The sequence below is a fragment of the Ylistrum balloti genome, unplaced genomic scaffold (genome assembly GCF_031769215.1).
Source record: "Ylistrum balloti isolate Yb309-2 unplaced genomic scaffold, AGI_CSIRO_Ybal_v1 Utg369646, whole genome shotgun sequence".
NCBI classification, from domain to species: Eukaryota; Metazoa; Mollusca; class Bivalvia; order Pectinida; family Pectinidae; genus Ylistrum; species Ylistrum balloti.
This window is the reverse complement of record NW_026781904.1, coordinates 1,911,674-1,926,964: the sequence shown is the minus strand read 5'-3', so window position 1 is coordinate 1,926,964 and position 15,291 is coordinate 1,911,674. Positions and strand designations below refer to the sequence as shown.

Sequence of the window (15,291 nt, the reverse complement as noted above, 5' to 3'; positions counted from 1 at the left end):
GAATTAACTGGACTTAATGTATTAGTATTTGACCATACAGGGATGGGAAAAAATCAACCAAAACTCTACGACACGATACAACTGGTCAATTGTGTGATAGATATAGGTCATGGAAATAATCCGTAATATGGTAGAAAATGGAAAGAGGTATAAAACATAACAAACAATAACATATTAACTGAATTTTGACAATGCGGTTAAATCCAATAACTCCGAGGTATTTTCCCCTGTTAGTTTGACCTGTGGTAAACATTTCTTGTTGTCATACCTACATGTACATGAATATCAACTGTATTTATTCATTTCCTCGCGATTCATTGTGAAACCTTAGACTTAACATTGCCATCAACAGTCCTTATACCACTGTATCGCTGTTAGAATATTCGTAATTAAAACATGCTGAAGACGAGACCTACCTAGGGGAACGTAGTGATTTTTAAAACTAGTTTGTACAACACGTTTCAGGTTCAGCATACTCGATGTAATTATATATATCATACAATTAAGCTTAATAATTCGATAAAGCTGTTGCAAAACAAAAACAAATAAGACCAGGTGTTTCGGAAGAGTAAGCGCCTTCTGCTTAGTTGAAAACACCTGTAAATCTTGGTAAATTTAATAGAACCACCCGGCAAACTAACGAGCATACAAAACATGTCAAGCTTCGTATTACAGGATGAAATACAAGTTTTCTCAATGTGGTCACTATGACGACAGTAAATATTCCCCCATAACCTCTATCTACATTCATCTCTCGAAACACTGTGTTACGAGTTTAGGTTTAGAATGCAGGGATGTTTTAGCATGAATAAAAAAAATGATAATCAAATTCAATTTCAACCAATATTGTTGACAAAACAAACAACAAATATCAATGGATTGAACATCAGGCATTGCCTATCAATAGTGACAACGGATGATACAGAAAAAGGAAAGTAAGAAAGAGACTTACAACATATAAACAGTAAAATGATGGTTAAGGGGAAGTAACTCCTTGATGTTATAGATTAGATCAATTGCATACACACATATAGTAACCCTAGGACAAGAATTATTTTATTTATTAAAACCAATACATGAGTGATATTAAGTATTCTGCAAAGCACCTGTTTTACTGGTGTTCTTATGTGGTAAAGATTATATATATAATATAACTGGAGAGATTATTTATAAATTAATATATATAAAGCCGAGTGTCAATGATAGATTAAGTATAGATATTTGGTGTCATTGGCTTCATCCCCACCAGCAGTAACTGACCATATATGTTAGAAGCAGAATATGATTTTATGGCGTCTATCATTTTCACAAATTATTCGAACTTGTTGGAAAATTTCCAAACAGGAAGTGTCCCCTGTTAATCAACAACGGAGAGATTATATATGCATATATTGATATATAAATACAAAAACGAGTGTCAGTGATAGAATAGTAAGAACGACGCCGAAATATTCCTGCTAGATAGAATAAACAACATTTAAAGGGATTGTACAAACGCATCCACGATATTGTCACCGTTTAGTGATTTTAAAAAAAGGAAGTGTAAAAAGATGAATCAATCTGCATTATACAACTGTTTCGTCCTTCTAGACTCTTCGCGGTGATGCTACATCATACAACTGTTTCGTCCTTCTAGACTCGTCGGTGATGCTACATCATACAGCTGTTTCGTCCTTCTAGACTCTTCGCGGTGATGCTACATCATACAACTGTTTCGTCCTTCTAGACTCGTCGGTGATGCTACATCATACAGCTGTTTTGTCCTTCTAGACTCTTCGCGGTGATGCTACATCATACAACTGTTTCGTCCTTCTAGACTCGTCGGTGATGCTACATCATACAACTGTTTCGTCCTTCTAGACTCGTCGGTGATGTTACATCATACAACTGTTTCGTCCTTCCTTCTAGACTCGTCGGTGATGCTACATCATACAACTGTTCCGTCCTTCTAGACTCGTCGGTGATGCTACATCATACAACTGTTTCGTCCTTTTAGACTCGTCGGTGATGTTACATCATACAACTGTTTCGTCCTTCTAGACTCGTCGGTGATGCTACATCATACAACTGTTCCGTCCTTCTAGACTCGTCGGTGATGCTACATCATACAGCTGTTTCGTCTTTCTAGACTCGTCGCGGTGATGCTACATCATACAGCTGTATAAATGCCATAGAATACACTACAAATAACTGTAAACATTCACACACAGAAACAGTTAATAAACCACATCTGCAAAATCTCGTATTTCAATTTTTATTACTAAAACGAAACAAAAAAAAAAAAAAATAAAAGAAAAAAAAAACTTCTTTCCAAACGTAAACGAAGAATGCACAACCTTCTAGAAGACGTAATGAGCTTTAACTAAAATCAAGGTAGACCCATTGATATCGGCAGAGGCTCGCCAAAATACAATTTATATTTAAAGACTCTGACCATGTATTCTCTACATAATCGATTCATTTTAACGATGTATGTATTGTTTTGTTCAATTTATGCTGTATGGTAATCCCAAGAAATTATAATCTTCCGTTTAGAAAGAGTTTTAGCATTCTCTATTTTAGCGAACACATCTGTGTTGTAATGAACCAAACACATGTGAAAATATTGCAGGAAACTTGTACCATGTTTTTGAAGAACATTTGAATTTTTCTTGTCTTTTTATGACGTCATAATTAATCTGAAAGTGAATTACGTCATTCCATTATCATTTTATGACATCACACTCGATTGCACCACCTCCACATATACTTCATGTATCCGACGTGATCAATAACATGACAATCGCATGAAAAATATGTATAACTGGATTCATTTAAATATTTCGTAATGAAAAAATATATTTCGTTGACTAGTAACAAAAATAAACCTTTGAAATATACACAAACTGACAGGTGTAAGATATGACTTAAGTTATGGTCACAAGCGAATACTTCGTTCTTCGGATGAGGAGGAGTCTTCCGCTACGTCGAAAACACTTAGCTAGTGAAGTGAGGTCAAATACAAAAATGTCAGGTTCTCAATGAGCAGGACGGAATGCGATTAACAAAAATGCATAGGAATTATCCTATTTAAATATTGAAAGTGGGCTGTATCATCAAATTGTCTTCACTAAACACTGGTCGCAGTAAACAGGATCCGCATCTCTAAAAACCGTCGTTGTTTTGTCAGCTTTATTCAGATCATTTAATGATAGGATCAGATGATGTGGACTTTCTACAATTCTAGATCTAAACACTATTTACAGCGTCTCTGTCGTAGTTAACACAGAATTAATGATAAAGTTTACGTTACCCTACATACACACAATACTAAACCCAGACAAGGACACCAGCGGTCAGCAAGCAAGTCCGTGCGATCGATTATACTGAAAAAAAAAGAAAACAAAAACATTTTAGGAAGAAAAAAAATATTTATATATATATATTGTATAAAATAGGTATCAAAATGGTTGTTTTTTTATGTAAATAAAGGAAAAGGAACAATGCCACTTGTATCGCATTTTATAACAATATAACAAAGACAACGAGAAAAGGCACTTAATAGATATCCTTAAATTCCATGAGCCGAGAGTGAAAGTGAGAAATTTGACAAAATTTGACACTGAAATAGGAATAGGGGAATCGTCGAAGTATTGTAATAAGTGTCACAACTTAATGTGGAAATGAAGCAGAGAAGGGTATCTTGGCGAGATAAGTGTAAGTTTACATGACTCAATATTACTCCGTCTTGGAACTATGGGAATATTTCAGAATTAAGCTGCATGGTATTTATGTTCGATTTCATGTCAACAGTAACATTGCAGCCAAGTTTTGTCACACAATTAGACAATTCTTACATTCTATTGTTAATTGTAAATCCTAACCCGATTTGAACTTACATAAAAGTTTTATTTCCGACATTTTGAATTGTGCCATTGTCATCCCTATTGTCACAATAATGACGTCATAATGGCTCTGTATAAAATCTTATGTCATTGATGCGTTCATGTTTGTAATATACCACACCCCAATTGGTTCCTATTTCGAAAACAGCTCAACTGAATTGATATCGGAACTGTATCAGAATATTCAACAAGACGTGACTTTAAAATCGATCATTCTCGTCCTCTATTGGCTGTAGTGTGAAACGAAGGGAAGTAACTCTGAGAGGTCAGAATGAAAATCGAGATTATAATATTAATATGTACGGGAGTTGACGACATCCAGCTCCAGTTGTGATGAAAATTTGCTTTAAAAACAATGATATAAGCGCTGAACTGCCGGTATTTTCAATGAAAACATCATGTGTGAAAGTGGGTTTATTACCGGATATAGACTTATTTGTCGTTTTTTTTTATTCATACCTTCGTTTGCTAGGATGAGATACGGACTGAAGTTTAGAAGCATTGCATACTTACTTGTACTTGCACATCCACTTTTGTTCCCATCCTGGTCCAGGATACAGATGTCAGTATCTTCACAGTTACTGTCAGCACATCCACCGGCAAATGTCTACCAAAGAATGAACAACACTGTAAGCGGTGAGGTGTATATTTTCTTTTACAATTTTGCACGAAAATAAACTGCACACACTGGATCTAAAGCATCCCTACCATTACTTATTTCGACTGTTTCCCTGATGTAGGTATTACGACGACTAATTACAACTAAAATCTTTCCGATGAGTTTTTGAATTTACATACTGTACATTAATATTTGTCCGCATACCATGATGATGAATAACTCACCGTTGAGGAAGTGACGTCAGTGAACAGGTACCCGGAACTGGCGGTCACCGATCCGCTGGTTGAATTCTTTGCGTTCATCTCGCAAACCTTGTTACTTGTATCAAAACTGACAGAACCACACCTGTCGAAACAAAAATAATGGAACACCTGTTGAAACAGAGGCAATGAAACACCTGTCGAAACAAAAATAATGGAACACCTGTCGAAACAGATGCAATGGAACACCTGTCGAAACAGGTACAACGGAACACCTGTTTCGAAATAGATACAACGGAACACCTGTCGAAATAGATACAACGGAACACCTGTCGAAACAGGTACAACGGAACACCTGTCGAAACAGATACAACGGAACACCTGTCGAAACAGATACAACGGAACACCTGTCGAAACAGATACAACGGAACACATGTCGAACAGAACACCTGTCGAAACAGGTACAACGGAACACCTGTTTCGAAATAGATACAACGGAACACATGTCGAAATAGATACAACGGAACACCTGTCGAAACAGGTACAACTGAACACATGTCGAAATAGATACAACGGAACACCTGTCGAAACAGGTACAACGGAACACATGTCGAAACAGGTACAACGGAACACCTGTTTCGAAATAGATACAACGGAACACCTGTCGAAATAGATACAACGGAACACCTGTCGAAACAGGTACAACGGAACACATGTCGAAACAGGTACAACGGAACACCTGTCGAAACAGATACAACGGAACACCTGTCGAAACAGGTACAACGGAACACCTGTCGAAACATGTACAACGGAACACCTGTCGAAACATGTACAACGGAACACCTGTCGAAACATGTACAACGGAACACATGTCGAAATAGATACAACGGAACACCTGTCGAAACAGGTACAACGGAACACATGTCGAAATAGATACAACGGAACACCTGTCGAAACAGGTACAACGGAACACATGTCGAAACAGGTACAACGGAACACCTGTTTCGAAACAGGTACAACGGAACACATGTCGAAATAGATACAACGGAACACCTGTCGAAACAGGTACAATGGAACACATGTCGAAACAGGTACAACGGAACACCTGTTTCGAAATAGATACAACGGAACACCTGTCGAAATAGATACAACGGAACACCTGTCGAAACAGGTACAACGGAACACATGTCGAAACAGGTACAACGGAACACCTGTCGAAACAGATACAACGGAACACCTGTCGAAACAGGTACAACGGAACACCTGTCGAAACATGTACAACGGAACACCTGTCGAAACATGTACAACGGAACACCTGTCGAAACACGTACAACGGAACACCTGTCGAAACACGTACAACGGAACACCTGTCGAAACAGATACAACGGAACACATGTCGAAACAGACACAACGGAACACCTGTCGAAACAGATACAACGGAACACCTGTCGAAATAGATACAACGGAACACATGTCGAAACAGGTCCGGAAATGGAGTCAAACTCGTTATTTCGTATAGTTGATATATAATACAGTGTACATTTTCTGTGATTCTAGTTAACTTCTATTTGTATTAAAAGACAATGACATTCTACTGTGTTATCAATTCCCCACAATTTCTATGTATTAGAAAACAATTATCTTGGTCGGTCATTTGACCAAATTTTGTATAACGCATCTCCTAAAACATTCATAGTTGTTCTGCGTTATCTAATTATTAGAATAGTTAGGTTGTGTTACCTTTACAGTAACATCCCATATTTTCGTGGTTCTCAATTTTCGTGGTTATTCGAAAAATTACGATTTCATTGACACTTGCTTTTGTTGATAAATAGAGCTCAGTAAATCTAATAACATTAATTTGAACGGTTCGTGGAGATATAAGTTCGTGGATTAAGAAACTACAGAAATAAGGAAAATAAATCAACCACGTAAATTTAGGTTTTTGCAGTATCTAATTATCAGTGAACAAATGTAGTTTAAGATAAAACCCGAGTTGTAGATGATATTTGATATGTGAAAGTAGCAATGAGATATATATTGATTGTTTCAAAGATGTAAAAAATAAATATTAATTATTTACAGCAAAATAAATATAAAAGTAGCACTTAACCCGACATGGATGATTCAGCATGGAAAGTTTATAATGATCAAGGACTCTGAAGATCGATGGAATAATTGATATACAAAATGGTGGACCAAATAATTTCCCTGTAGGATGATTTATATCATGAATTAAAACATACCTTTCCCCTAGACAATCGGACTAAAGTTCGGGACACTAAAACAACAACTGACGTATGATGTATTTTACTCTCTCCCAATAACCTATACGGTCCTCAACTCCATCAATCGACTGCTATCTCTATTGTAACTAAACCCAATATTACACTCACTATTGCAACCCCATCTCTTATAGAAACCCCACCCACTATAGTAACCCCACCCACTATTGCAACCCCATCTATGATAGAAACCCCACCCACTATTGTAACCCCACCTACTATTATAACCACACCCACTATTGTAACCCCATCTACTATTGTAACCACACCCACTATTGTAACTCCACTCACTATTGTAACCCCACCTACTATTGTAACCACACCCACTATTGTAACCCCACCTACTATTGTAACCACACCCACTATTGTAACCCCATCTACTATTGTAACCACACCCACTATTGTAACCCCACCTATTATTGTAACCACACCCACTATTGTAACATCATTATAGCAACCCAATCCACTATTGTAACCCCATCCCCAATTGTAACCCCAACCACTATTGTGATCTCACCCACTATTGTAACCTCATCTACTATTGTAACCTCACCCTTGAACTCTGCCCTCTATTACAACCCAGCTCTATATATTGTGACCTTAATGTTATCCTTGCCGTCATCTATTGTAACAACGCCCTATTTTGTAACCCCAGTCTCTACTATAAATCCGCCCTCTGTTGTAACCCTGCCCTCTATTGTAACCTTGTCCATTAGTATTGTAACCCACAACTTCTAATGTAACCCCCAATCTCTACTGAAAAGCAGTTATAAATTAGTGAGTTGACTCTGTATATTCCTCTGCCACCCCTTCCTTTGTGAACTGAATCTATGAGCTCTGATCCTGTACACTAGCCCTGTGAGTTCACCCTGTACACGCATCCTGTACACTTAACCTGCACATCCTAAACACTCATCGTGCACACTTACCATGTACACTCACCCTGCGATTTCACCCTGTACACTCACCCTGCGAGCTCATCCTAAACACTCATCGTGCACACTTACCATGTACACTCACCCTGCGATTTCACCCTGTACACTCAACCTGCGAGCTCATCCTAAACACTCCTCGTGCACACTTACCATGTACACTCATCCTGCGATTTCACCCTGTACACTCAACCTGCGATTTCACCCTGTACACTCACCCTGCGAGCACATCCTAAACACTCATCGTGCACACTTACCATGTACACTCACCCTGCGATTTCACCCTGTACACTCAACCTGCGAGCTCATCCTAAACACTCCTCGTGCACATTTACCATGTACACTCAACCTGCGAGCTCATCCTGTACACTCAACCTGCGAGCTCACCCTGTACACTCATCCTGTGAGCTCTGACCTTGTACACTAACCCTGTGCACTCACCCTGCGAACCCATCCTAAACACTCATCGTGCACACTTACCATGTACACTCAACCTGCGAGCTCATCCTGTACACTCAACCTGCGAGCTCACCCTGTACACTCATCCTGTGAGCTCTGACCTTGTACACTAACCCTGTGAGCTCACCCTGTACACAAACCCTGTATACTCTACCCTGTGCATTTGACTTTGATTTGGCATGGTTACCTCAGGTAGATACATGTACAACTTACTTGATGATTTGCTGACAGAGCGAAAAGCAGGAAAACATGTCGGGTATAGTGAAGTTGAGAAAAAATGGCTGAGACAGACTTTTATCGGTCTGGTAATTGAACGAGATATAGTTCTGGCAGTTGTTGGTGTGTATGCCGACATATAACAGAACCAGAAAAAACCAAGCCTTTCTCTCCATTTCGATTTCAGTTCCGCTGTCCTATTGTCTTTCTTTTCCCTGAAGAAAAAATATAGAGAGATTAGCTTTTAATCAAATTTTAAAATGCAAATAAGTTTCTAAGAATGCATAGCATTTTACTTCAAGATTAAATCATTGTTTTATAATGTATGATGACTTCCAACTCATAATAGACATCAAATCAAATACGAGGTTTACGTACAAACGAAGAGACCTTTCAATTCAAACGAATTACTGTGTTTATCACTAACACCGTCCTACCAGTCCCAACCCAAGTGTATACCACTGACATCGTCCCACCAGTCCCAACCCAAGTGTATATCACTGACATCGTCCTACCAGTCCCAACCCACGTGTTTATCACTGACACCGTCCCACCAGTCCCAACCCAAGTGTATATCACTGACACCGTCCCACCAGTCCCAACCCAAATGTATATCACTAACACCGTCCTACCAGTCCCAACCCAAGTGTATATCACTGACACCGTCCCACCACTCCCAACCCAAGTGTATATCACTAACACCGTCCCACCAGTCCCAACTAAAGTGTATATCAGTGACACCGTCCCACCAGTCCCAACCCAAGTGTATATCACTGACTCTGTCCCAATCCTTTAACAATGACGCTGTCCCAATCCTGTATCATTGACGCTGTCCCAACCCTATATCACTGATCCCGTCCCTACTCTATACCACTGACTCTGTCCCAACCCTATATCACTGACGTTGTCACAACCCTATGTCACTGACGCTGTCCAAATCCTATATCACTGACTCTGTCCCAACCGTATATCACTGACTCTGTCCCCACCCTATATCACTGACGCTGTCCCAACCCTATGTCACTGACGCTGTCCAAATCCTATATCACTGACGTTGTCACAACCCTATGTCACTGACGCTGTCCAAATCCTATATCACTGACTCTGTCCCAACCGTATATCACTGACTCTGTCCCCACCCTATATCAATGACACTGTCCCAACCCTATATCATTGACGCTGTCCCAACTCTATATCATTTATTCTGTCCCAACCACTTTATCACTGACTCTGTCCCAACCCTATATCACTGACTCTGTTCCAACCCTATATCACTGATTCCGTCCCTACCCTATATCAATGACACTATCCCAACCCTATATCATTGACTCTGTCCCAACCCTATATCATTGACTCTGTCCCAACCCTATATCAATGACACTGTCCCAACCCTATATCACTGACTCTGTCCCAACCCTATATCATTGACTCTGTCCCAACCCTATATCACTGACGCTGCCCCAACCCTATATCACTGACTCTGTCCCAACCCTATATCACTGACTCTGTCCCAACCCTATACCAATGACGCTGTCCCAACCCTTCTCTATACCAATGACGCTGTCCCAACCCTTCTCTATACCAATGACGCTGTCCCAACCCTTCTCTATAGCAATGACTCTGTCCAAACTCTATGTTGAACATTTTGTTTACCTTCTTTCCACTGGTCCTCTTCCACAACAGTCCTATTCACAATTATACACTTTGCGGTTGGGGTGTTGTCTCTAATCCTGACGGCTGTCTTGTATTTATTGATGTCGGTAGCATAATCACCAACGACACACTCACTGCCTTGGTGTTCTACCCGATGATTACTGAGTACTGAAACTAAATTATTGATCACGAACGATAATCACCATACCACGGTAACCTTGTGATGCGTTCTCCTTTCATTATGGAAATCCTTCACAGCAAGGCAGCCGTGTCATCAAAGCAAAAACGTCAATGTTTTGTGAAATTTTGATCCTGTGAGAAATTAACTGGAAATCAATTTTGAGGTTATGTTTATTCACACGACTAGGTGACAAGTTTTCGATTCCGAATAAATTTTTTTTTATAATTTTCAAAACGAATTGAACCAGAAGAAGAATGGTTTTCTTTTTATTTTAAACTACCAAACATGTTCTGAAAAAACCAATGAATGGTTTTCTGATATGCTTTTTTACATATTACAACACAACAAGCTGTGTTTAAGATCAATTTTCTCATATTTAACACTAGTAAGGATAATTTTCCATGATGTCACGATTATGTCGGGTGTGACTATTACAAACAAACTCTGGTGTTCCATGGGCCGTACCATGCTCAAGGCTACAAAAGCCCTTTGCTTATAACCAGTGGGTTTGTTTCTATTTATGAGAGGAAAAAATCAATTATCTTTTTTACTGTGACGGAAACAACTAACAGCGCCTATAACCCGTAATGGAAAACACTGGCATTAGAATCGATTTTATCATAATATCCATTTTGTGCTAGAATATGTTGTGTTGTAATATACCTGAAGAGACAAGCTATTGATCGACAGATTATAAAAAAAAATGATCTTTTCAGTTTAATGTTGATTTCTTCTTGAAAATCAATACGAAATATATATGTAGTATTGATTATCATCTCTTGAACAACCAAGATTAATTTGAGACGGAAATTCTTTGTACAATGTAGTATGTGGTATCTACCAACATCGGGTACGCGGGACGCACCTCACCTGAGATATTTCTCTATTGATGTACATTTAACACGGCCCACAATATAAAACATATATATATATGATATACATGCACATAAATGTTAAAATCTGACCTTTCCCTACTCAATGAAAAATTGATCCGAAATAATTTTTGTAGAAAACTGAATTTCCAGAATTTTAAATTTAAAAATAATAACATAAAAAGACACATTTTTTCTTTGGAATGGCCGTATTCCTATCCTGGTTGTTGATATCATGATTTTCTCAAACCTGTTAAATATAGAAACATCAATCGAAAATTAAATGGTTGCAAGGAAACGAGAAGTAAGATTCATAAAAAAGCAGGAGGACCCACGATAACAATTAATGATAAATACAGTACGAATTACACTATACTCTCCAATGTTACCTCGAGTCAAAGGTGTACAGTTGGCCCAGGGGGACGGGCGAGCTGACATGTGGCTTATAACGGATACGTTTTACCCCGGGGCTTCTAGGATCAGGAAGTATACTATACCCTAATACTATGACGACAAAAACTTCCCTTCACACGTAGGAGAGCTTGTGAAAGAAACAGATGTGTGTGAGAGACATTGTGACAATCTGGGCCGATAAAGCATCACCTTAAAGACTCGCAATTGGTTTTACTTTGGAACATCGTTTATAAAACTTTCATTTCTGATCTAGAATTGGTATTAACAGTGTTTTAGATCTCAATCATGGGATTCATCAGAAAAAAGAAAGAGAATAGGGACCCTAACCGACCATTATATAATTTACTTATCCGAAACTTTTCCTCGTCGGAAGGAAGTGACGAAAGTGCAGACGAAGGTTCCGGAGATGTGAAGGAAAATACACAACATAAAGATGAGGGTTCTAAGGAGCAGGGTGTTGAGAATTCTCAAAATGGTCAAGGTCAAACCGCTGGTGATTCTCACGAGAGTGAAGGTCACAGTCACACTCACAAAAGTCACGGTCACGATCAAGGTCAAGGTCACAGGCACGGTCACGGTCATGGTCACAGTCACGGTGGTGAAGGCTGCATAATTCATGATCATGATTTTGAGTATTTCCAGAAAAAAGTAGCCGAAAACGAACAAAAACTGCGGAATAAAAAGAAGAAAAGTTTTTTAACCTGGAAAAAGCAAGTTAAGGTAAGTAAAATGTTAATCCTAGGGAGAAATCGTATGAAAAATTACTGATTATAACCATTATATATATAGATATAGTAAATTTAAATATTGTGTATGAAGAGTTATTCCCCTTGTTCAGTCTCGCATAGTATCAGTAGAACTGTGTAGTATGTACAACCACATGCAGTAAGGAAAAGCCACTTGTCCACATAACATTGTGATTAAAGTCTATTTTACATTCATGGCCTGCTACTGAGGTCAACACGTGGTTTTATCGACATGAAAAAAAATCTACCGAGGACGAAGCATCCATTTTGAAATAGGTATCAATCCACGTAGGGACTTCAATATCCTGTAGCATGTCTCAGTACCAAGAATGTTGTGTTTTCCTTGATTGATAAAACCGTGTATTGACCGAAACGAAGAGGTTTCGATTATGTTAATATAAAATGGTATTTCAGTCTCATTTATGTGACAATGATTTATTTACTGATATTTCAAAACCTCAATCCGGTACACTGTAGCTATATTATGTGTTGATTAATGTCACATCACAGGCCTGTTGTCTTCAATTTGCAGTTTTTGGTGTCATTTCATGTCAAGGTTGTCGTCGTGCTTGTCATCAGGAAGTTGTTTTATTTTTTAGAAACGTCCATTTTAGAAACAACATGGTTCTAGTTCTTTGCATCATACAGGACATATTGATGTCTACGTAAGATATTACAATACTATAATACTGTTATAATACTACAACAATATCAAAACACAAGATCGTAATACTACAACACTATTATAACATAATATTACAATACTGTTATAATACTACAACATTATCATAACACAAGATAGTAATACTACAACACTATTATAACATAATATTACAATACTGTTATAATACTACAACAATATCATAACACAAGATTGTAATACTATTATAACATAATATTTCATAACTATTTTAACACAATTACTACGATACTTTATGATATAATATTCAAATACTACACAAAGATGAGGGTGATTTTGAATACTGAATACTACTAAGGGACATAATCTTGGTTAAAACTCCTTACATTTTATTTAAGATAAGACATTGATATTTCTCGTAAATGAAATTCCATTCATTAACAGGGTACAATGGACTTGAAAAGTGGTAAACTCTGTTTTGAAATTTCTACTTATCAACCAGATCGAAATTCCGGCATGTTCTTCACAATATTACGGATTGATAATTTATAAGCATTATCAAATCACCTGGGTATACATGAAAGGTTTTGGAGAAATAGATATAAAACAACGGGTTTGAGATATATAGGTATAAACAAAGGTTTTAGATATATAGGTATACAACAAAGGTTTTAGATATATATGTATACAACAAAGGTTTTAGATATATACGATATACAACAAAGTTTTAGATATATAGGTAAACAAAGGTTTTAGATATATAGGTATACAACAAAGGTTTTAGATATATAAGTATACAACAAAGATTTTAGATATATAGGTAAGATATACAACAAAGGTTTTAGATATATAGGTATAAAACAAACATTTTATCTGTGATAATTTATGATAAAGACATTCAGTCGAGATCCCCATAAAACCGTCAATACGGGTAAAACGTTACAAGAATTACCACGGAGCTTTTCGAGAAATTAAGTAAAATATAATAAGAACCAAGGGAAATGCGTGTGTCATGGGGAAAGGGGGGGGGGGCGTATGTAAATTTAGAACGTCTTGGAATTTTTGGAAAATTCAAGAACAAATATCAAGAACGAAATGGTCATAGGAAATGCATGCGTTTCGTGCAGAATGGTTGCGCGCGTTAATTTAGATTGTTGTGGATTTTTTTTGAGAAATTCATGAAAGTACTATTTCATTCAGAGTTAGGTGCATACATGAAAAACGTATCTGGTGGGGAAAGAAAGTTATGCGTAAATTTCGAACGTCGTGGAACTTTTTGTGGAAACTGTGTGGCTCTAAAAAGAGCCTTTCAGGGGAGTGCCCTGTAGTACTAGCAGAATCAGAAATTCTAGATGAGATCGGTGACATCGTTATCACCTTCGTAGCTCGAGGATCGATGATAATCGTCGTCGCTGCCGAATATCTCTGTTCTGAGTTTGGTGACTTGGACAGCCTGCCAATGAGCGTAGTCGTGGTACGTATTTCTCATCCCCTCTACAACGGCCAGTCTCAATCTCAGGGAGTAGCGGAAAGCACGGTTATTGGTCGCCTTGGCCAGGTTATATCTGTCTTGAAGTCCGTTCAATTTCGAGTTAAGTAGAACGATTTGCTCGCAGGCTCTTCGGAACTTCCTCTCGGCGTCGACCAGTGTGAATCGCATGTCCAGACGTCCGGGACTCTCTTCCATCAGGCTGTGAAGTCCGGCGGCGTACAAATCTCCGTTAATCTCTGAGTCCGACATTATCAATATTCAAATGCGAATGTCTGGTGAACTGTATATTGTTCAAAGATGCGAAGGAACTCGATATCTTCTGTATTATGTAGCGTAGTGGAAGAATATCTTGGGTAGTTGTGGTTGATAGAAAGGCAAATTGGAAATGATGATCCGATAGACTTCTTTCCTGTATATATACCTACAAACATCTCACAAAATGTCAAAGATGTTCTGTGTGTCATGTAGATTTCTGCTAACTCCAAGTGTCACCCAAACTCAAAGGATCATATAATGGTCAGTCGTACTTGACCACTTAGTGATGGTCAGTGACGCTCTCAGCTTGATTTGGTCACCCGACACTCAATACATGTTGTTAATCGTCACGTGGTTGACACGTGCTAATGAAAACAATCGGTCAGTTTAACGGTCAATCAAAGCTCTGTGAAAACAACCATCCGCGTTAATCATTAAGTTGT

The 15,291-nt window shown here is 38.2% G+C and overlaps 2 protein-coding genes across 2 annotated transcripts; one reads left to right on the top strand and one right to left on the bottom strand.

The window, feature by feature from the left end:
• Nucleotides 1-3,296: 3,296 nt before the first annotated feature.
• Nucleotides 3,297-10,301, bottom strand: LOC132555052 (uncharacterized). The gene is made up of 5 exons (XM_060219396.1): nt 10,249-10,301; nt 8,593-8,810; nt 4,728-4,848; nt 4,398-4,491; nt 3,297-3,365 (listed from the first exon to the last, which is right to left on the bottom strand). Exons 2-5 carry the CDS (start codon nt 8,769-8,771, stop codon nt 3,361-3,363), a joined length of 399 nt encoding a protein of 132 aa, XP_060075379.1. The 5' UTR covers nt 8,772-8,810; nt 10,249-10,301; the 3' UTR covers nt 3,297-3,360.
• A 1,699-nt stretch (nt 10,302-12,000) lies between these two features.
• On the top strand, nt 12,001-14,307 carry LOC132555283 (zinc transporter SLC39A7-like). The gene is made up of 2 exons (XM_060219642.1): nt 12,001-12,435; nt 14,302-14,307. The coding sequence occupies exons 1-2, from the start codon at nt 12,001-12,003 to the stop codon at nt 14,305-14,307; spliced, it is 441 nt and encodes a 146-aa protein (XP_060075625.1).
• The last annotated feature ends 984 nt before the right edge of the window (nt 14,308-15,291 follow it).

What these genes read in the sequence shown, in the direction of transcription:
- LOC132555283 (XM_060219642.1), top strand. Translation starts at nt 12,001, where the DNA reads ATGGGATTCATCAGAAAAAAGAAAGAGAATAGGGACCCTAACCGACCA.
- LOC132555052 (XM_060219396.1), bottom strand. Translation starts at nt 8,771, where the DNA reads ATGGAGAGAAAGGCTTGGTTTTTTCTGGTTCTGTTATATGTCGGCATA. An exon ending in CTCTGTCAGCAAATCATCAA is followed by an intron (nt 4,849 to 8,592) that starts GTAAGTTGTACA and finishes TTGTTTCGACAG; the next exon opens with GTGTGGTTCTGTCAGTTTTG. An exon ending in CTGACGTCACTTCCTCAACG is followed by an intron (nt 4,492 to 4,727) that starts GTGAGTTATTCA and finishes ATTCTTTGGTAG; the next exon opens with ACATTTGCCGGTGGATGTGC.